This window comes from Salvelinus namaycush, chromosome 29 (assembly GCF_016432855.1).
Source record: "Salvelinus namaycush isolate Seneca chromosome 29, SaNama_1.0, whole genome shotgun sequence".
NCBI lineage: Eukaryota > Metazoa > Chordata > Actinopteri > Salmoniformes > Salmonidae > Salvelinus > Salvelinus namaycush.
In genome coordinates this window covers 31080783-31102866 of record NC_052335.1, presented here as the reverse complement: position 1 = coordinate 31102866, position 22084 = coordinate 31080783, and the positions used below count along the sequence as shown (strand labels likewise).

The following is a 22084-nucleotide window of genomic DNA, read 5'->3' as shown; positions in this document are numbered from 1 at the left end:
CATGTATGGAAACATGTTAATTAACACTCCTTAGTAAGCAGGCTCAAGCAAGCTAAAACCCACATGGTAGCAAAAACTAACTAGCAGAAATTGTTCACAAGTTAGAAATGATTTAGACACACTTTGCTGTAGGCTACTATTTACTAGTTAACAAAAAATTATTTATGTCATATAAAATATATTCACCCCAGCCAGTATTGTAATCAAAACTTACCAGAAAGCATGTAGTCCTTGGCTAAGACAGTGTAGTAGTGTGGGCTCAGTAGCATCTCATTAGTGTGCAAGATCTTGAGAATCAGCTGTACATGTGATGGAAGAGTGCACAGCACATGTGATGGAAGAATGCACTGTGCATGCAGAGGGTTGCAATTCCATTGAATTGGGGATAGTTTGACTAAAATATGCCACAAGACCTAGAATTGCCTTATGTGTATCCCACAAAAAAGGTTCACTGTTATAAGCTATCTTTTTTGATGAATTTAAGCAAAATGCCCAAAATTCCCGGGCTTAATTTACCATGAAAAATGTCCTGAAAATTTCTGGAAATTTCCGGGAAAGTTTCCGACCCAACTAAGCAACTAAGAGAAGTTAATTTGATATAATCTCCTATAGTGATTAACAGGTGTTGCCCAGGCATAAAACGTTGGTCAAAACACATGCATACAAAACTGGAGTCAACCTCACTTTTCAATCATGTCTTCATGAGTGGAAAATGAAGGAGGGATGCAAGGCCCTGCCAAAAAACTCTTTGCACAACGTAAGTGATAAGTGATAGATCCATAGGGAAAACATAGTAACAGTAGACCAAGTCATCTGCTCACAGCTATTTTAAGTGATACAGCTAAATGCAATAGCGGCCTTAAAGTGGGGTCCTCATACCAAACATAGAAATAGTTGTTCTACTGTATTTCTAGGATGCCAACAGAGCTGGGAAGGGCTGGCACAAATAGGTATTGTGTTTAACTTTACATCCAGTTTTACAGTACAACGTAGCTGGTGACCGGATGTAAACTCTGTCATGTAAAGGCCTAACAGTATAAAAATACTGTAGGTTTGCTTGCACAGTCATTTCAAGACAGGATTAAAAGTAGGAAGACCATGCACATAAACAAATGATACCGCCTGGCAAACACAGTGTGCAGGTTTTCCTTAAAAACGAAATTATAAAAATAGGAAGAATTTGCACCGAAGCAGTCTGGCGACAGGAAATTATATAGAAGAGAAGAGGACTTGACCCCTGGGGAGAGGACTTGACCTCTGGGGAGAGGACTGGACCCCTGGGGTTGTTTCAGAGTCTGGTTGGTTGCTCTTATTCTCTGGTTGGGTTGAAGAATACTAGTTACAACCATGAATGAGACAACCTAGTGAATTATGACCTCTGCCATAAAAGCAGCTGTCACAGGTCACAACCTCTAGAGTTTTCCTACCAAGGGTTAATGTATTTGGTAATACCTCTGGACATCTCACTTAACCTGGACAAAGATTGAATGCCAAAGGATCTACGTTGAGGGGAATGAGTTGAACTACAACCATGTTCAAATAGTTTGGCCTGCCTGTAGTGCAAGAAGGGTGGGCTTTGTGCTTTAGGGACTATTCCGTTGGTTCCATTGCACCATGAAAGCTCAATCAAGCACAGCTGAAATATTGTTATAATATTATTTGAACCCAGGTCTTGATCTCAGTATTGACGATAGAGAAAGTGAAAGTCCATCTACAGTACATAATAATGCCTGAATGAAATGTGAGGTTCTGACATTGGTGTGGATATATTTTGGTGTTTGTAGGAGTGTGTAGTGGTCACATCTTGTTTTATGGAAGCATATGTTAAAGCAGTATTGGAGGAGGTCATTATAAACAGGGCTTGAGTTTCACGACTCAGTCATGACTCAGCCATGACTCAAGGGAACGAGTCAGCAAATTGACAAATACTTGGATCGGATCCACATGCACCAACATGATTTCTCCACACCTTTAAGTGTGCCAAGAACGATTGCTTCACCGCCAACTTAGACCAGTCTTACTGCTGACCTTGTGAGAGAGTTGAACTCGCATGGGCTTAAAATGGTTGAACTTCATCACTCCTGGTGGATTTATAAATGTATAGTTTTGACCCAATGGCAAATTTATCAAATTTTTTCTGCAACCTGATCAGGGCCAAATTACGGAGCTCCCCGGGGTGGTTATATATAACATACAGTACAGTCGTTCTAATTATATCCACCATCTGGAAAAATAGGGTTGGATATACTGTTGGTACATACCAAGCCATCATCTTTGTCTTAAGATGTCTCCAGACATCTTGAGACATAAAATTAAGATGTATTGAGACCGTTTGAGATATTGCAAATTTTCAAGACATCTAAATACATTTAAAGGTGCAATCCGCATTAGAAAACAATAAAAAAGTGGGCCACCCCGCCTCTGTTTTGGTATGAAGCTGAGGGATGGGCCTGGAGAAATGTAACCAATCAACATAGACAGAGCTAAGACTGACCAGCCAAGAGATCAAAATGATAGCTTTAACCATATTCTGAGGTTATACATTGTTTACACAAGCTTATATTTTAGGTTCTTATGGGGTACGAACGTTTAACTAAGCTCTTGAGGCATTTATAAGTTATATTCTTCAAGAATCAGTGGGTACAAATCATTAATTTATAAGTATTTTTTTTTTTTGATGTAGCAACTGCAGATTGCCCCTTTTTAAGAACCATTTTGAAGGCATGTCTTTTAACGTCTCAAGGCATGGTAATGGATGGGTATGTATGGTTGACATGGTGTGGTATAGTTTTTTACACATGGGACGAAAGCGTACCAAAACACCATTCAGACCAGCTTGAACAAAAAAGAGAATCAAGTGTTCAAATGACGGCCTTGATAATAAAAAAAAGCATTCCTTACCTCAGGACACTTCATGAGGTGACTATCCCAGAATGAGTTTTAGCATTGTTTTAGGTGTTAAATCCCTGAATGAGGCAGGTGCAACGTTTGCGTCTGATGCAAAGGCTTAGTAAATCTGGGCCTTCAACCAAGTTTTCAATATCAAGTTAGTAAAGATCTGAGTTATGGTGGATAGAATGTCAGGTCAGCCTGTCCACTCCAGCAGTAAACCCCTTTTTGGCTCCTACCTCATCACATGAGGTGCCCCATGGGTTCACAGGAAGGCTAACCTCATACCCCTGATTTAGACCTTGGATAATGTTGACCCTTTGGCTTTAAGTGAAACTTGGTCACATCGATGTCAAGCTATCATGACTGCAAGTCAGTAAGACTCCATTAGTCCTATGACATTCCATGACTGGAAAACATCTGAGTAACACCAACTGTGGGCTTAAGCAATTTTATGCACTAACATGAGTCACTCCAGATTAGAGCTTTTGCTAAATGACTAAAGTGTTCCATAGAAATGCAAACACACCCATGTATGAGCCTTCACAATGTCTTATTACAAGGATTATTGTGAGGTTTATAATATGTTATCTCTCTATGAAGTAAAATGTTCAACTGACTCAAAATGGCTGTTATTGTATTTAGTCAGGATCATCAAGAGATGGTAATAAGACATTGTAAGGGATCATCATGCATGCTTACGACAAGTGTTACGCAATATAACTGCATTATAATGCATTATAACAGCATTATAATGCATTATAACTGCATTACACTTGCAGGCTTTAAGGTAACGTGTTACCCTATCATTCTTTTCATCTTGGAATGAGAATCCGCCAACAACTACAACATAAGATTCACATACTGTTGACTTACATGAATGCTAAGACTGCAAAGTCAAAAATACACTGGTTTTGCCAGTCGGAGAGTCTTGTAACAGCACACTGCCTAACAAGACTGATTATTGGTTGACTATGATATCCCAAATCTCCCTCTGCTCTCTCGCTGTAAGCCTCGTGACGTGACTGGTGGTACTGTGGTGAGGCCTGCCTGTTGCAGAGTCTCAGCTGTCTGTGATTCTAGAACCTGATGATCCGCAGCTATGAGCCCACAAATATTCAGCAGAATTGCTCTCGCTTTCCCCCAGGTTATTTACCAGAAGTGATGTCATAACAATGTTTTTGCAGCTAATGAAGAGAGATTTGATCTTAGGCTGACTGATAATACCTTACCACAAGTGGGTTGCTGTTTTTGTTAATCTACTTGTCTGCAGCCTTCAGCCCTAATATGTTTTTTTTACTTTGACACACTTCATCAAGAGCTGGGGTGGTAGGTGTAACAGAGTAGGTCCCATCCCTGGCCCGACTTGGGCTCAAACCAGGGACCCATTGACCAAAAGCATTTCTTACTCAAAAAGGACAGAGATGTTCTCTAGTAGAACCTAACTATCTATTTCTTTTCCTTTTGTGATACAGTGGTGCAGTCTTCATTGCAATATAAGTTCCATCTTAACAGCTTTACAATTTGTATATGTTTTTCTAGCCCTGATAGATATGCTCTGATAGCACCTTCAATTGACTATGTAAATTTAAACATATCCTACCCCAAGATACAGGTACAGTTCCAACCTTGAGGCAAGGCGTACTTCACCCCTGCTAGTGGGAAAACAGATGGCACTCACCGTTGGGCGCTTCCACTCAAATTCAATGGGAAATTTGCTGCTGTACCAAAGAGAGGAATCATTGGGTGGGAACAGAGGGTCTTCAAACAGGACTTTCTTGTGTACGTATTTGTCTCGCAACTCCAAGAAGTTCTTCAGGCGCTTGGCATCTTTGACGGCCTCGTTTCTGCTCAAAATGGCAGTGTAGATACTGTTACTGGCCGTGAAGGGGTAGTCAGTCTTACCCTCAGGCACATCAGGTGATGCTTCAGTTTCCAACGCCACCTTCACTGAAGTTTCCTCAATAAGGGCCATCTTGGCTTTGTTTTTCCCCTTATGCGTGTCCTCGTTCCCCCTATCAGTGTGAGCTGCCCCCTTTAGTATGTATGTTAGTCAGTCCAAATGAATGAAAGTGAGGATTCTTTTCAGATTTCAATGCAAGAGCATGAACTTGCAAAACATCCCTGATAAACTTCCCTTCGTCCTTCCTCGTGCTTTCCTCTCACTCTCAGTTCCTTTATATGCTGGGGGCACTCACAATACCAAACGCACCCTCCAACACACACTCATAAACACACACTGTCACTTTTGCCTTTGCAGGTCTATAAATAGGCCCCTTGAAAAGTGGGGAGGAGGCCGCTCTGAAAAGGACTACCGCTCCAAACATTTCTAAGTCTACAGTGAAGGTCTACAATTCACTAGGTGGGAGATGGCAGATTGGGAAAGCAGGCTTGAGCTTGGGCAAGCAGGCCCCACATACCAATGCCCCATATTATACATACCGTGTAATGATACCTACGCTAACTTTACCATGTCTCTCCCTGATATCAGCCACAGTCAAGAACAACTTTGCTGATTGAATTTGAGTTGTTGGGTTGTGAAATGGATTTGTGGTGGCCCTGTAGTGTAGCTGATGAGGATGATGAATTGAACCTGTGGATTGCAAAAGCATTTTACATGACTCTCTGTCGTTCTCTGCGTCCATCTGGGTGGTGTGCACTGTAGCCTTTACCGGTATGCACCAGGCAGAGCATTGATAAACATGAACCAGGTTTATCTGAGGGAAACAATAACCATAGGATATATAGTGCATTCAGAAAGTATTCAGACCCCTTCCGTTTTTCCACATTGTTACATTACAGCTTTATTCTAAAATGGATTAAATAAAACATTTTCCTCATAATTTGGAAAGGCACACACCTGTCTTTATAAGGTCCCACAGTTGACAGAGCATGTCAAAGCAAAAACCAAGCCATGAGGTCGAATGAAATGTCCATAGAGCTCCGATACAGGATTGTGTCGAGGCACAGATCTGGGAAAGGGTACCAAAAAAATGTCTGCAGCATTGAAGGTCCCCAAGAACACAGTGGCCTCCATCATTCATAAATGGAAGAAGTTTGGAACTGGGCAGCCAGACTCTTCCTAGAGCTGGCTGCCTGGGCCAAACTGAGCAATCGGGGGAGAAGGGCCTCGGTCAGGGAGGTGACCAAGAACCCGATGGTCTCTCTGACAGCGCTCCAGAGTTCCTCTGTGGAGATGGAAGAACCTTCCAGAAGGACAACCATCTCTGCAGCACTCCATCAATAAGGCCTTCATGGTAGTGGCTAGACGTAAGCCACTCCTCAGTACAAGGCACATGACAGTCCGCTTGGAGTTTGCCAAAAGGCACCTAAAGGATTCTCAGACCATGAGAAACAAGATTGTCTGGTCTGATGAAACCAAGATTGAACTCTTTGGCCTGAATGCCAAGCATCACGTCTGGAGGAAACCTGGCACCATTCCTACGGTGACGTATGGTGGTGGCAGTATCATGTGGTGGGGATGTTTTTCAGCAGCAGGGACTGGGAGACGAGTCAGAATCGAGGGAAAGATGAACGGAGCAAAGTACAGAGAGATCCTTGATGAAAACCTGCTCCAGAGACTGGAGCACCTTCCAACAGGACAACGACCCTAAGCACACAGCCAAGACAACACAGGAGTGGTTTCGGGACAAGTCTCTGAGTGGCCCGGCCAGAGCCCGTACTTGAACCTGATCGAACATCACTGGAGACACCTGAAAATTTCTGTGCAGTGACGCTCCCCATCCAACCTGACAGAGCTTGAGAGGATCTGCAGAGAGAATGGGAGAAACTCACCAAATACAGCCGTGCCAAGCTTGTAGCGTCGTACCCAAGAAGACTCAAGGCTGTAATCACTGCCAAAGGTGCTTCAACAAAGTACTGAGTATGAATACTTATGTAAATGTTATATTTCCAGGGTTTTTCATTTCATAAATTTGCAAACATTTATAAAAATGTGTTTTTGCTTTGTCATTATGGGGTATTGTGTGTAGATTGATGAGGGGAAAAAACGAAACAATTTAATATATTTTAGAATAAGGCTGTAACATAACAAAATGTGGAAAAAGTCAAGGGGTCTGAATACTTTCAGAATACACTCTATGATAGGGCCAATGTCATATGGCAACTCCTGCTCTCTCTCTCTCTCTCTCTCTCACACACACACACACACACACACACACACACACACACACACACACACACACACACACACACACACACCCACACACACACACACACACACACACACTTTCTCTTCAGGCTCTCAGAATGTCTTATTTGAAGGATTAATTACTAGAATCTTATTTTGATTCTGTGGAATAATAATGTTTCTGCGTGGGGCATGCTAAAGGGGATGAGTGTCCTCTACTGGCTTACTAATTCCACTTCAAGCAGCAGATCTTTATGTTTTCAGAAGTCCTGACTCATCTACCCTGGTTGCAACCTGTCAGTTCATAGCAGAGAGTTGCAGGACAGTGTGTTGTATATCGCAATCTCGGTTTGAGATGCACTTGATAGCTGATATCGTGTTGTGTAACGAAGTAGTTACACCGCGTGTTTTCCCTTTGGGACTTACAAAAAACGTAATACCTCTGTGAAAAGGTAGCTAGGCCTCACCATAGATTTATCTTGGGCCCATTGATAGGGCCTAACCCACAGTGAGCACTATACTGACCTCTAGTGGCGCTGAAAAAAATAATGCATGTCTGGCCCAATAATTCGTTTTCTCCCCTACTGTAGGAGTGGCCTATTAGAACGACAACAGTATCTTTGACCAATCAAAAAGCATATTTTAATAATTGGTACTATGATTCGGCCTATGAAATGTCAATCTAGACTATCATCGAGTAATAAACCAACGTGGAAGGCAATCCACGCCCACTGCCGTCTCCGTTTTGATTACTGTTGTAGTGATTTGAGTCTGTGTGTGTATGTCGCCATTATTTTATCAACTGTGTAGACCTCGGTTCATAGTAACCTATTGCTTTATAATTGTGATATAAAAAAATGATTTCATTTCGATTGTTTTTTTTTCTCCAACATAGGACTTTGATATTTTTGTAACAACTACAGTACTATAGTATCTAGTTAGCTAACGTGAACTGTTTCTCGCTAGCTTGGCTGACTGACGGACTGGCCATCCAGCTAGGGACAAGGCTTGCAAAAATCTAGCATAATCTGTCATTTTTATTTTAACAGCAATTCGGCGTGTTAAGTAGTTGGTGAGGTTAGTTAACTAACTGTCATCTTGCCTTTTGGTTAGCTAATATCCTCAAGACGGCAGATCACGACATTATAGTTACGTTAACCGGCGGTGGCTACATAGCTAGCTGACTAGCGGATATAACTAGCTACAGTAGCTTGTTAGCAAATCGTATTTCCACAAGGATTTGAAAGAAGTTAGTAGTTGGAGTCTACTGATACGGCGCTGACAACATCATTCAGGTTTGCAAGGTAGTTAACTATGCTAATTTCATGTTAGCCCTTTTTAGAGGAGCCCTCTTTCATGTTACGCTGGAGAGGAGAACTAACGTTACCTAACTAGTTTATTCTGACTGAATCAATGTCTGAAATAAGCTGTCAGATAGTCAAGCACGTCGTATCAGGTGCGTGGACAATATCAGGTTCAGCCCTGTTGAAGCAACGTAGCTAAATTCAACTGAATTTAAGAGTGCCTCAGCCTTTGACATAAATATAATATCTGGGGTGGCAATACTGTGTGTGTGTGTGTACACAATACATTTACTCTTCTGGCAATGATGCATGAAGCCTTTGAGTCTACAATTTGTCGGGTTTTGCAGTAGGTGGCCGAGCTTGACAAGATGTCAGAGGGAGAAGGGAAGCAGGTGTTGGACTCTGTCCAGGAGGGGAAACCAGAGTCTATTGTCGCTGCCCCCACCGGTCAGAGTGTGTCATCCGTGTCCCCCCCAGTGTCCACTGTGACTCAGCCCCCTGCGACAGAGGACGAGGAAGAGGAGAGCGAGGACGAGTCAGAGATTCTGGAGGAGAGCCCGTGTGGACGCTGGCAGAAACGCAGAGAGGAGGTATTCAATGAGCATGTGCTGAAGAAAGGAAAAGGGCTACTGTTTGTGTTGTTAGACTTTTGGCCCCACAAATATTGAACTTGTTTTTTTACACAACTACTTTGAATCAGATGGAGAATTATTGGTGTAATCCAACACTGTTCCTCGTTTTAGGTGAACCAGCGCAATGTCCCTGGGATTGACAATGCCTACCTGGCCATGGACACAGAGGAGGGTGTGGAGGTGGTGTGGAATGAGGTCATGTTCTCAGAGCGGAAGAACTTCAAGCTGCAGGAGGTGGGTTGGGTTCTCAACCAGGGCTCAGCTGCAACAGAACCATGCTCTATGTGATGTCATAATGATCAGTTATCACCCATTCATCACCACCTCCGCTGACCGTCTAGCGATGAGCTTCCAGATCCTCTCATGACTGCGGCTGCCCATCTGCTTCAAGAAGCACTCAGACTTTATCAAGCTGATCTAGCTACTGTAGCATTTATTTATTTTTAAATTACCTGATGTTTATTTGGTTAACAAGCACTTTGAGATTGCATTGTTCATTACAGACATACCGTAGTTAAAAAGTAAGAACATTTTGTAAAAAAAAAAAAACGAATTAGGAACACAAAATAACGATGTTATATACAAGGAGTACCAGTACCGAAATGTGCAGGGGTAAGAGATAATTGAGGTAATATGTTCATGCAGGTAGGGCTAAAAGTGGCAAGGCAATCAGGATAGATGATTAAACAGTAGCAGCAGCTGGTGTGTGTGTTGTGAGCGTATGTGTAGAGTCCAGTGAGTGTGCATAGAGTCAGTGCCCCCTTCAGATTTGTGATGAACTGTTCAGCATTCTTATGGCTTAGGGGTAGAAGCTGTTCCGGAGAATTTTTGGACCCTGACTGGCGTTCTGGTACTGCTTGTTGTGCAGTAGCAGAAAAAACAGGCTTTTACTTGGGTGGCTGGAGTCTTAGACTATTTTTAGGGCCTTCCTCTGACACTGCCTGGTAGAGGTCCTGGATAGCAGAGAGCTCGGCCCCAGTGATGCACTGGACAATTGGCACTACCTTCTCTAGCGCCTTACGGTTGGATGCCAAGCATTTGCCATACCAAGCGGAGATGCAGCCAGTCAAGATGCTCTCAATGGTGCAACTGTAGAACTTTGAGGATTTGAGGACCCATGCCAAATATTGTTAGCCTCCTGAGGGGAATGAGGCATTGTCATGCCCTCTTCACGACTGTGTTGGTGTGTTTGGACCATAATGGGTCCTAAGTGAAGTTGATACAGAGGAACTTGAAGCGCTCGACCCGCTCCATTACAGCCCTGTCGATGTGAAAGGGGGCATGCTCGGCCCTCCATTTCCCGTAATTCACGATCAGCTCCTTTGTCTTGCTGGCATTGAGGGAGAGCTTGTTGTCCTGGTACTGTAGGCTGTCTCATTGTTGTCTGTGATCAGGCCTACCACCATTGTGTCGTTGGCAAACTTAACATTGGTGTTGGAGTCGTGAGCGGCCACGCAGTAATGGGTGAACAGGGAGTACAGGAGGGGACTAAGCATGCACCCATGCATGGCCCTGTATTGATGCTTTTCCTTTTTGATGATTCGTCAGAGTGTGTAGCGGGATTTCTTCTAAGCGTCTGGATTAGTGTCCCGCTCCTTGAAAGTGGCAGCTCTAGCCTTTAGCTCAGTGTGGATGTTGCCTGTAATCATTGGTGTTGATCGTGTCACTGGTTTTCCTGCTTGAGTTTTTGCTTGTAAGCCGGAATCAGGAGGATAGAGTTATGGTAAGATTTTCCTAAGCTCCTTAGTGCTCAGACACACCAATGGCGTTTGCTGGCCCAGAGTACTTAGCACCTCCTGAAGGCTGTAATTTGTGAACCGACTGAGAACTTATTTTTGCATGTAGATTCAGGTGAAAACGTCTGCAGTCAGACGTCTACAGCATATGGTCCCTAAAGATCCACATTTGGTGCGACATGAGCGAGCCGGGTTTCAACCCGTTGCTGCCAAACATATAGCAAAGTACTCTCTTTACAAAGTGTTATGAAAACTGTTCATAGAGACTGACACAAAGGTTGTTGCATAATCCTCAGGCACAATCCTCTCGCACATTGTTTTAAAATCTTTGTCTGTGGGCTGGGTCATGTTCATAAGGGCGCATAACGTTAAAAATGTTTTGAACGCAAAACAAAAATGAGCATTTCTTATTAGACAAGTCCAGGTGGTGGTCCGTCTTATGTTTGGTGCTGAATAAACAAGACCCTGTTCTTGGCTGTGTTCCTCTCTGACTGTCTAGGCACTGAGCAGTCTGTTTGGAGCTTGTGTCAGTGTGCTCTCAGACAGTGTAGTCTGCCTTCTGTTCTGCATGTCAACATGCTCTGTTGGTGTCTGTTGAAAACAGGCTGAGCATTGAGTAGAATGAGCTCCCTTTAGTTTGAGTAGTTTTTGTTGATCGTTTTTAATAGTTCCCAGAATTCTCCCGATGTTGCGTTTCTGAGTTTAGGTGGCAGGTAGCCTAGTGGTTAGCACAGTGGTCGAATACCCGAGCCGACAAGCTAAATCTGTCGATGTGCCCTTGAGCAAGGCACTTAACCCTAATTTGATATGTACTACGTGTTCCTCTCAAACAAATATATATATATTTTAAGTTGTCACATATACACCGGATAGGTGTCGTAGCACCTATCCGGTGTATGTGACAACTTAAAAAATATATTTGTTTGACTCTGTGGGGAAAGTATGACTTGCAGAGATCCTGAACTAACCTTTGCTTTACCTCTTGCTTGGCAAGACCAGATCATATTCTGAGTTGCAATACCCTCAAATGTAATATGTGCAAGAACATTCTTGGCATTTCTTACAAGTCAGGATTGTTATCAGACATATAAGCCCTAGTTAGTAAAAATATCCTGTGGCCACATCGCCCACAATCAAACAAATGTAGACCGGGTTAGACAATTTTTAAATAAAAATTACATCCCCATGGGGGAAAAAAGCAGAAACAGACATTAACCCAGGTTAAGGGGTTTTGATTTATCTTGAGTTTGTCTTAATTGGTCTTAACTTAGTGGATGATGAGAAAATGTAAATTTGGACTGAAGGGTTGAGCTCATTGACATCAATCATGTTTATTAGTTGAAGGTTGTGGTATGTTTGATTGCAAATATGTTTATTTTCCCTTTTCCTTTTTATCACTGTCCAGGAGAAAGTCAAAGCGGTGTTTGACAACTTGATCCAGTTGGAGCATCTGAACATTGTCAAGTTTCACAAATACTGGGCTGATGTGAAGGAAAATAGGGCCAGGGTAAGAGAGATTTCAAATGCAGTAAAATAACTACATTTTTAATAGTAAGAAATATAAATGGAATGTATTACACAGGAAATTAACTTTTTTTCCACTTGCAGGTCATTTTCATCACAGAATACATGTCTTCAGGAAGCCTGAAGCAGTTTCTGAAAAAGACCAAGAAAAACCACAAGACAATGAATGAGAAGGTACGTGGTGGATTTTTAGTCTGTTTGGATCTTAAAAGGGCAGTTATTGCTACATCATTTAAAAAAACTTTTAAATGAATGATACAGTGCATTCGGGAAGTATTCAGACCCTTTCACTCTTTCCACATTTCATCACGTTACAGCCTTATTCTAAAATTGATTGTTTTTAACCCTCATCTACACACAATACCCCATAATGACAAAGCAAAAACAGGTTTAGACATTTCTGCTAATATGTTTAAAAAAAATCTAAAACAATATTTATATACAGTAAAAGTCAAATGTTTGGACACCTACTCATTCCAGGTTCTCTCTTTATTTTTACTATTTTCTACATTGTAGAATAATAGTGAAGACAAACTATGAACACATGTGGAATCATGTAGTAACCAAAAGTGTTAAACAAATCAATATTTTTGATTCTCCAAAGTAGCCAACTTTGCACACTCTTGGCATTCTCTCAACCAGCTACATGAGGTAGTCACCTGGAATGCATTTCGATGAACAGGTGTGGCTTGTTGAAAGTTAATTTGTGGAATGTCTTTCCTTAATACGTTTGAGCCAATCAGTTGTGTTGTGACAAGGTAGAGGTGGTATACAGAAGATAGCCCTATTTGGTAAAAGACCAAGTCCATATTATGGCAAGAACAGCTCAAATAAGTGAAGAGAAACAACAGTCCATCATTACAGTGAGACATGAAAGCCAGTCTGGAACATTTCAAGAACTTTGAAAGCATCTTTAAGTGTAGTCGCAAAAACCATCAAGCTCTATGATTAAACTGACTGGTACTATAAGTATTCAGACCCTTTACTCAGTACTTTGTTGAAGCACCTTTGCCAGCGATTAGCCTCAAGTCTTCTTGGGTATAAAGCTACAAGCTTGGCACACCTGTATTTGGGGAGTTTCTCCCATTCCTCTCTGCAGATCCCCTCAAGCTCTATCAGGTTGGATGGGGAGCGTTGCTGCACAACCTATTTTCAGGTCTCGCCAGTGATGTTCGATCAGGTTCAAGTCCCTGCTGCTGAAAAACTTCCCAACAGCATGATGCTGCCACCACCATCCTTCACCGTAGAGATGGTATTGGCCAGGTGATGAGAGGTGCCTGGTTTTCTCCAGACGTGACGCTTGGCAGAGAGTTCAGTCTTGGTTTCATCAGACCAGATAATCTTGTTTCTCATGGTCTGAGAGTCTTTTAGGTGCCTTTTGGCAAACACAAGGCAGGCTTTCATGTTCCTTTTACTGAGGATTGGCTTCCGTCTGGTTTTTGCTCTGACATGCACTGTCAACTGTGGGACCTTTATATAGACAGGTGTGCCTTTATAAATAATTTCCAATCAATTGAATTTACCACAGCTGGACTCTAATCAAGTGGTAGAAACATCTCAAGGATGATCAACGGAAACAGGATGCACCTGAGCTCAATTTTAAGTCTCATAGCAAAGGGTCTGAATACTTAAACTGCATTTGGAATGTTATTCAGACCCCTTCCCCTTTTCCACATTTTGTTACATTACCGACTTATTCTAAAATGTATTAAATAAATGTTCCTCATCAATCTACACACAATACCCCATAATGACAAAGCGAAAACAAGGTTTTTAGTCATTTTTGCATATTTATGAAATACTAAAAAATGAAATAAGTATTCAGACCCTCTACTCAGTACTTTGTTGAAGCACCTTTTGGCAGCGATTACATCATACAGGGTATGATGCTACAAGCTTGGCACACCTGTGTTTGGGGAGTTTCTCCCATTCTTCTCCCCCGATTGCTTAGTTTGGCCAGGCGGCCAGCTCTAGGAAGAGTCTTGGTGGGTCCAAACTTCTTCCATTTAAGAATGATGGAGGCCACTGTGTTCTTGGACCTTCAATGCTGCAGAAATGTTTTGGTACCCTTCCCCAGATCTATGCCTCAACACAATCCTATCTCAGAGCTCTACGGGCAGTTCCTTCCACCTCATGGGTTTTTGCTGACATTTTAATACAGTATTTCTAAAATCCTGTTTTTCCTTTTTCATTATGGGGTATTGTGTGTAGATTGAGCCTTTTTTATTTAATACATTTTTTAGAACAAGGCTATAACGTAACAAAATGTGGAGAAAGTCAAGTGGTCTGAATATTTTCAGAATGCACTGTATATTACCCATTGATTCTTTAAGAATATAACTTATTTCAAGAATATAATATAAATTCCTCATAGGCTTAGTATAACTGTCGTACCCCATCAGAACCCAAAATATATAAGGTAACATTGAGTGGCTGCTGCCAACATATGGATTCAAATCTCTAGGCACTTTAATAATATTTTTTGGGGGATATAATAAATGTATCACTAGCCACTTTAAACAATGCCACTTTATATCATATTTACATACCCTACATTACTCATCTCATATGTATATACTGTACTCTATACCATCTACTGCATCTTGCCTATGCCGTTCGGCCATTGCTCATCCATATATTTTTATGTACATATTCTTATTAATTCCTTTACACTTGTGTGTGTATAAGGTAGTTGTTGTGAAATTGTTAGATTACTTGTTAGATATTATTTCATGGTCGGAACTAGAAGCACAAGCATTTCGCTACACTCGCATTAACATCTGCTAACCATGTGTATGTGACAAATAAAATGTGATTTTGTTTTTACAATATTGTTTGTAAGGAATGTAATTGTTAACACTGTATACCCTCTAGACATGGTGTAAAATGTTGATGTCATGGATGGGCAGTCCTTGCATCCATAGCTTTGTATATGACTGAGTGGTTCCATTTCTCCAGCTCCACCCAAATCAATCAAAGTTTATTGGTCGCGTACACAGATTTTTCCCTCAGCTGTTTACGGAAAAAGTGGCGGGGTGGCCGCTTTACTATTGTTTGAGCCTTCCCCTTTTAAAGAACTGATTTTAAATTGAAATTAACAAACAAGAATGAAATCAGGAAACAAGACTGACACAGAAAAAGCTGTATGCAGAATGTATGTCACCTGTATGCTCTTCTTGGTTTCCCAGTAGCTCAGTAAAAATCCCCCTCTTGGCTGCAGGCGGGGCAGTGTCCCATTTTATTATCTTGTGACAGCCCTATTTTTAACTGAACCTACAAAGCCCACTGTTAATGCAGAACTTTCCCGCTGTTGCAATTTATACATTTTTTGCAATTAATTGCAGCCTATCCTGGTCATTTGACAGAAGTAACACTTCAAGAACCACATGGTAATCACATTTCAATTAGGTTTGAATGTCATCTCTATGCTGTCTGTCTGTTGTCTATCAGGCCTGGAAGCGCTGGTGTACACAGATACTGTCTGCTCTCAGGTCAGTCTCTCACCTACACAGCATTACATATATCCATATTGGACTAAGCTCTACTTTGAGGCCCCTGGAGTCAGTTCTGTTTTTTCCAAACTCTAAATTCTACACATTCACACTTCTCTTGAAGCTTCCTGTAACCTTTCTCTCCTCTCCCCAGCTACCTGCACTCCTGTGACCCTCCCATCATCCACGGCAACCTGACCTGTGACACCATCTTCATCCAGCATAATGGCCTCATTAAGATTGGCTCAGGTGGGTCAGGTGGGTCAATCACGCTAAATGTCAACCTTTTCAGAGGTGTTGGTCTGAAGGGTATTTTTAGTCTCTTTAATACCGGGGCCTTGTTCAGTAGGGAGGAAACATTTTGAAATGGAGTAGCTGAACACAGATTTCATTATCCATTGCAGAAATGTTTTGCTACGGTGCGCCCTACTGAACATACACCAGGTGGCCCTTGCAACCTAACGTTCCCCATTCTCTTTGGACTAATTTGTGACTCGTCTGTTAGTGGCCCCAGACACCATCAACAACCACGTCAAGACGTGTCGGGAGGAGCAGAAGAGCCTGCACTTCTTTGCTCCTGAGTATGGAGGTAGATAACCTTTAACCTTAGACAAATGGTCACTTTTGATAAACCATGTAGTGGAGCTGTTTTTCTACTGACATTTTCTACTGACATTGGTCTTTTTCTAGCTGTTGCAGACGTCACCACTGCAGTGGACATTTATTCCTTTGGAATGTGTGCCTTAGAGGTGAGTGAAGAGTGGTGACTTGTTTCTGATGTTTTGTTATTCTCACTCTCGTATGACGGACAACTGAAAGAATTGAAATGCAAATTAACTTAATCATGAAGTCGATGACTAGCTTTGCTCCATGGACACGGGAAGTTTTGTAGTCCAACAGTTTTGTAGTGTTGTACTTGTCCTGTTTCTAATCTTCTATTCCTCACACTTCCTCGTCTCTTCAGATGGCTGTACTGGAGATCCAGAGCAACGGCGAGTCGTCGTATGTGTCCCAAGAAGCCATCAACAGTGCCATTCAGTTCCTGGAGGATCCGCTGCAGAGGGTGAGTCGGGGACCCTGGCCTAGCAGCTAACACCCGCTGCTTGTTGCTGATTCCTTAAGAGACACTACATTATATATATATATATATATATATATATATATATATATATATATATATATATATATATACTGCAACCAAGGGATGTGTTGCATACTGCAACCAAGGGATGTGTTGCATTGAAATACAGAATGGATTTGTCCTGAAGGGTATTACCCAGTCCAGCCATAACATAACTATAGTCTACATAGACAGGTTGTCGCAGGGGTAAAAGGCTGTGTTATGATTCTGAACGGACAGATGGCTAGCAACAATGACAAGTAGCAGCCATGTAGGGAATCGTAGGTTGCTCATTCCAGCTCGTCTCTTGTTCTTTACACCATGTCTTGCTTTTGAAGTGTTTTGACTGTCTATGCTTATATGGCAAACATTCACTAGCTACCTAACCAACAAGGTATTTGAGAGACAAGTGCTTATTGTGCGACTGTATTTATTTTTTTCAATAAACATTTGGAGACTAAATAGAGTTGACTTGTTGTCCGTAATCCTTTGAATTTAAGCCATCCCGTCTGTTTTGCCCCAAAGTTGCGCATCCATTGGTTTTGTTGCTAAACAATCCACTATAGTCCATAGTGTTCTTTTTGGATAGTTCACTCCAAAATCAACATGTCACCAGACCATTTTTGAGCTCTGAAAACATTTGACTAACTTTGATTTTATTATTTACATTTCTCTTTATTGCCTGTATGTGTGTTTGCCTGTGGCAGGAGTTCATCCAGACATGACATTTCTCTTTAATGCCGGTGTTGTCCAGGACTGAACCTTGTGTTGTCCAGGACTGAACCTTGTGTTGTCCAGGACTGAACCTTGTGTTGTCCAGGACTGAACCTTGTGTTGTCCAGGACTGAACCTTGTGTTGTCCAGGACTGAACCTTGTGTTGTCCAGGACTGAACCTTGTGTTGTCCAGGACTGAACCTTGTGTTGTCCAGGACTGAACCTTGTCTTGTTAATGCCGGTGTTGTCCAGGACTGAACCGTGTCTTGTTAATGCCGGTGTTGTCCAGGACTGAACCGTGTCTTGTTAATGCCGGTGTTGTCCAGGACTGAACCTTGTCTTGTTAATGCCGGTGTTGTCCAGGACTGAACCGTGTCTTGTTAATGCCGGTGTTGTCCAGGACTGAACCGTGTCTTGTTAATGCCGGTGTTGTCCAGGACTGAACCGTGTCTTGTTAATGCCGGTGTTTTCTTGTGGTAGGAGTTCATCCAGAAGTGTCTGGAACAGGACCCCAGCAAGCGGCCCACGGCCAAAGAGCTGCTGTTCCACCAGGCCCTGTTCGAGGTGCCCTTACTGAAGCTGCTGGCAGCGCACTGCATCGTCAGCCACCAGCGTGAGTAACAAGACACACGCACACAGACACTGAAACACACTGCGACACACACAAATTGACACTTACACACACAAAATGTCATTGGACTATCCCTGTCTTGTCATGTAGACATGATTCCAGAAAATGCTCTTGAGGACATGACGAAGAACATGGACCTCAACCTGGTGATCGTGGAGGTCAAGGACGGAGTTCAGATGAAGTGAGTCTTAGATCCAACTATCTCTTGGAATCCCAAAAAGATTGAAATGACTCTGTTAACATCTTCAATGACGTTCAGATTTGTAGCCATTTCCACTAACACATAACTGAGAAGGGAAGGAACTTATGGTCACGCTTGATGTTGTTGTGCCTTGGACAGTGTGTGAACAGCAGACTAACCAGGAACAATCTGTTGATGTCCACAGGCTTTCCCAGTTCCCTGCTCTTGAGCTGGACAAGTTCCTGGAAGATGTGAGGTAGGGGAATGTGTGTGTGTTTCTGTAGAGGTGTGTGTGTGTGTGTGTGTGTGTGTGTGTGTGTGTGTGTGTGTGTGTGTGTATGAGACATCTAACCCCCCCCCCCCCCCCCCCCCCCCCCCCCTCTGGTGTATCAGGAATGGGATCTACCCGCTGACAGCTTTTGGGGTGCCCGGCCCCAAGCAGCCCGAGCAGGAAGCAGTGAAGTCCCCCATCGTGCCCCCATCAGTCAAAAGCCCCACCCCCGAGCCTGCAGAGCTGGAGACCAGGAAGGTAAGTCATAAAGGAGGAGGGAGTAGTACAGAGATGGATTGAAAGGCACACTGGACAGGGAAAAGAGGATTGATTGGGGAATTGAGTAGTTCAAGTATTGTTGAGACCCACATTGCAGTCAATACAGGCTGAACTCCATAGGCATAGTATAGAAAATCAACAAGTGTAGGTAGTAGATACAAGAGACAAAATGTAGTACATATAAATGAAATAGATCAATGTGTGAGTGTTTTCAAAGGGAGAGATGTATATATTTTTGTCTAAATATGTGTTGTCTACTGGTTTGAATTGGCTTTGGACTACAAAAATCTTTCTACCCAGGTCCTACAGATGCAGTGCAACATCGAGCCTGTTGATGAGGGCGCCAAACATCACGTAAGTCTCATGACTATTCATCAATGCTGATCTAGGATCAGGTCCCATCCGTCCATGTAATCTTATTCATTATGATTTAAAAGCCCTCCAACTCTGAGATGCTTTGTAAATACAGCCCGGGGTAAGTCCTGTCCAGATTTCAAACCTAAAAAAAAATAGAGATGTGTGTGTATATAGATTATCTATCTTACTTCTTTTTCCAGCTTACGCTGTTGCTGAAACTTGAGGACAAGTTGAACAGGCACTTAAGTTGTGATTTGTTACCAAGTAAGTATCCACACGTCTTTAGTCCATGCTAGGGTTGATTTGGGGGTGTACAGAGCTATATTTTTGCATGCTGTATTTATAAATACTTAGGCATTTGGATTGACATGGATTTTTTTTTTAAACGTATACATGAGCTGCTTAAGAAGCTGAGATTTAAAGTTGGCTTTTTCTAAAACAAATCGTGTATTTCTCTAAGCAGTAGGAAGCAGTTTATTCAATCAACCTTTTTGTCTGTTGTTGATTATGGTGATATTATTTATCAAAGTGCAGCTGCTACTACTGTTAAACCTTTAGATGCCATCTCCCATAGTGCCCTTCGTTTTGTTAAAGACAACAGTTTGATACCCATCACTGTATCCTGTATCAAAAGGTTGGCTGGACTTCACTAAAGACATGTAGATCTCTACATTACGCCCTTTTTGTTTACAAGGCCGTACTTCAGAAACTTCCGTCTTTTGCTGTTAAAGTATAGACATCTGAGTTGCCTAACACGTTCACAGGGTTGGTAACTCTTGAGGTTCCTAGGGTCTCCACTGAACTAGGTAAATCTCCTTTTAGTTTTAATGCACCGTATTGCTGGAACAAAATACATTTCATCTTGATGTTCTGGGGCCGTTTAGGCATTTTAAAGTATTGATTGGGTATTTATTTGTGGATAAATATAACTGTTTTTCAGGGTGATTTGTGATGTTATATTTGTGCATACCATGATTGTGTGTATGTTATTATACAGGGAGCATTTTGAATAGAGACCTAGGTCTCTGTCTTCCCTGTCAAAATAAAGGTTAAATACAAAAGAAATGGACACATCAAGAGTTGTACTTTACCTTTAAATGTATTTTCAGATTTTTATTGAACAGGTAGAAAGAGCGAATGACTGTGGGGAAAGATGGATTTAGTTTCAGAGGGCCGAAGGCCAGATTCAAACCTTTACCGACACTGTAGATATGTGTGCCGGAGGGTGTAACATTATCACTAGACCAGCCAGGTCACAGGGTTGTTGACCTGTGTGTTTTGTGTACAGATGAGAATGTGCAGGAGCTGGCCGTGGAGCTCGTTCAGCTGGGATTCATCAGCGAGGTAAGACAAGGGGTCACAATCCCTGAATCCCAGAAACTAAATCCCACAATCCCAGGCTTAAAACAGTCCAGCAGGATACAGAGGGCTGAGGATGAGGCATTCTGACAATTTGCCTTTCAAATGGGGTCCTGAATTCTCTCTTCTCTCGTCCAGGGCGACCAGCCACGACTCGCTTCGGTTCTGGAAGAGGCCTTCTCTAAGTTCTACAGCCGGAACGGATTCTTGAATCCGGTCACCGTCTCCTCATAGCAGAGGAGCCTCTCCTCAACCACTCCCCCCGTCATCATCCTCTCACACAGGACTTTGCTGTCGCTCACAAAAAAATTATTGTGGGAAAGCTTTGCAGGGACATGGGGAAGCCTGTCCCTGTCCCACCCCCCACTAGGTGTTTTAGTATTTTTGTACTTATGCTTCTAGTATATTTTGTGTAGCCATTTGCTTCTGTTTTAAAAGAAAAAACGACTCGTTGTCACTTTAGTCAGTATTATGAGCTATATTTTGAAAATTAAGGAGTTTTTACACAACTATCAGAATTTTCAGTCTGTGAACGACAATATCTTCGGTCTCACGTATTCCGATGTACTTATGCATGGTGCTGTGTGTGGGCGGAGTCTGGTTGTGATTGGTCCTCTTCTCTACTTTCTCCCAGCAAATGAGGCGTCTTCCTTTGATGTGAGTGTGATGCCCCCCCCCCCCCCCCCCAACTTCCTTTTGTATTATCAGAATGAGATGTAGCTGTAGTTATGACGACACCTTTACCTGAGCTCAGGTGGGGAGTGGGAGAGCTGATTGCAGTCCAAATGTTGGGATGATTAATAAGTTATTTATCAATACGGTCTGTCATGAACTTTCAGCACGGAGCCGGTTGGTTCTTTTAGTGAATGTTTAGTTCATTAGGATCCCCAGTAGTTGTTGCCCATGCAGCAGCTACTCTTACCTGGGGTCCACATACAAATGTGTCAATTTTAATTATTCTATGAGAAGGAACTTTGTCACTCGACTGTTTCTTACACTCTAACGTTTTATTTTGCAAATGTTAGAAAGTGGTCATGCATTTTCTCCAATTTTATGTTTTGGTGCCATTTCAGACACAGTGAAACAGTATTCATGTAAGGACCTCTGGTTTACACTTTAAGACTATTGGTTTACCTCAATAGTCACATTCCTTAACAAATAAATTGACTCATAACGTGTAGTGAATACATGCATGCACTCTTTATACCTTAAACTAAACTGGCTGCAAGTCAACAATTATCACTCCCTAATTGACAACACTACATTCCTATTCAATCAACCATTGTGAAGGGAAGATCTTTTTTCTTTACAGAAACTAAAGTGAGGAATGTGGTGTGGGCGAAGGCCTGTATGTTAAACTGAGAATAACGTATTGTCATAACGGACATACAGTATCAGTGTGGGAGTTACAGGACTGTCTCGCTGATTCTCTGAAAGCACACGTT

The 22084-nt window shown here is 42.2% G+C and overlaps 2 protein-coding genes across 4 annotated transcripts in view; one reads left to right on the top strand and one right to left on the bottom strand.

Annotated features, from left to right (window-relative positions):
* The window catches only part of capn3b (calpain 3b), a 34883-nt gene extending 29667 nt beyond the window's left edge, over positions 1 to 5216 (bottom strand). The window contains exons 1-2 of the mRNA XM_038968442.1: positions 5205 to 5216; positions 4571 to 4924 (exon numbers count right to left, since the gene is read on the bottom strand). Of these exons, the coding sequence (XP_038824370.1) occupies positions 4571 to 4924; positions 5205 to 5216 (366 nt within the window). The remainder of the gene's footprint in view (positions 1 to 4570; positions 4925 to 5204) is intronic.
* A 2571-nt stretch (positions 5217 to 7787) lies between these two features.
* Positions 7788 to 21817, top strand: nrbp1 (nuclear receptor binding protein 1). 3 transcript variants are annotated; one of them, XM_038968307.1, is made up of 18 exons: positions 7788 to 8343; positions 8694 to 8933; positions 9087 to 9209; positions 12117 to 12218; positions 12320 to 12409; positions 15686 to 15726; positions 15881 to 15984; positions 16232 to 16315; positions 16417 to 16475; positions 16691 to 16789; positions 18042 to 18174; positions 18283 to 18373; positions 18579 to 18629; positions 18767 to 18902; positions 19224 to 19277; positions 19481 to 19544; positions 20569 to 20624; positions 20778 to 21817. In XM_038968307.1, the coding sequence occupies exons 2-18, from the start codon at positions 8712 to 8714 to the stop codon at positions 20871 to 20873; spliced, it is 1605 nt and encodes a 534-aa protein (XP_038824235.1). In that variant the 5' UTR covers positions 7788 to 8343; positions 8694 to 8711; the 3' UTR covers positions 20874 to 21817. The 3 variants fall into 3 exon arrangements, with proteins under 3 accessions (XP_038824235.1, XP_038824236.1, XP_038824234.1); XM_038968308.1 differs by having other exon boundaries at positions 8691 to 8933; positions 15881 to 15975; XM_038968306.1 differs by having other exon boundaries at positions 8691 to 8933.
* Positions 21818 to 22084: the final 267 nt, after the last annotated feature.

Coding starts and splice junctions, on each gene's coding strand:
- nrbp1 (XM_038968307.1), top strand. CDS start 8,712: ATGTCAGAGGGAGAAGGGAAGCAGGTGTTGGACTCTGTCCAGGAGGGG. Junction 18,374..18,578: donor AAGGACGGAGTTCAGATGAA/GTGAGTCTTAGA, acceptor TGATGTCCACAG/GCTTTCCCAGTTCCCTGCTC. Junction 20,625..20,777: donor AGCTGGGATTCATCAGCGAG/GTAAGACAAGGG, acceptor TCTCTCGTCCAG/GGCGACCAGCCACGACTCGC.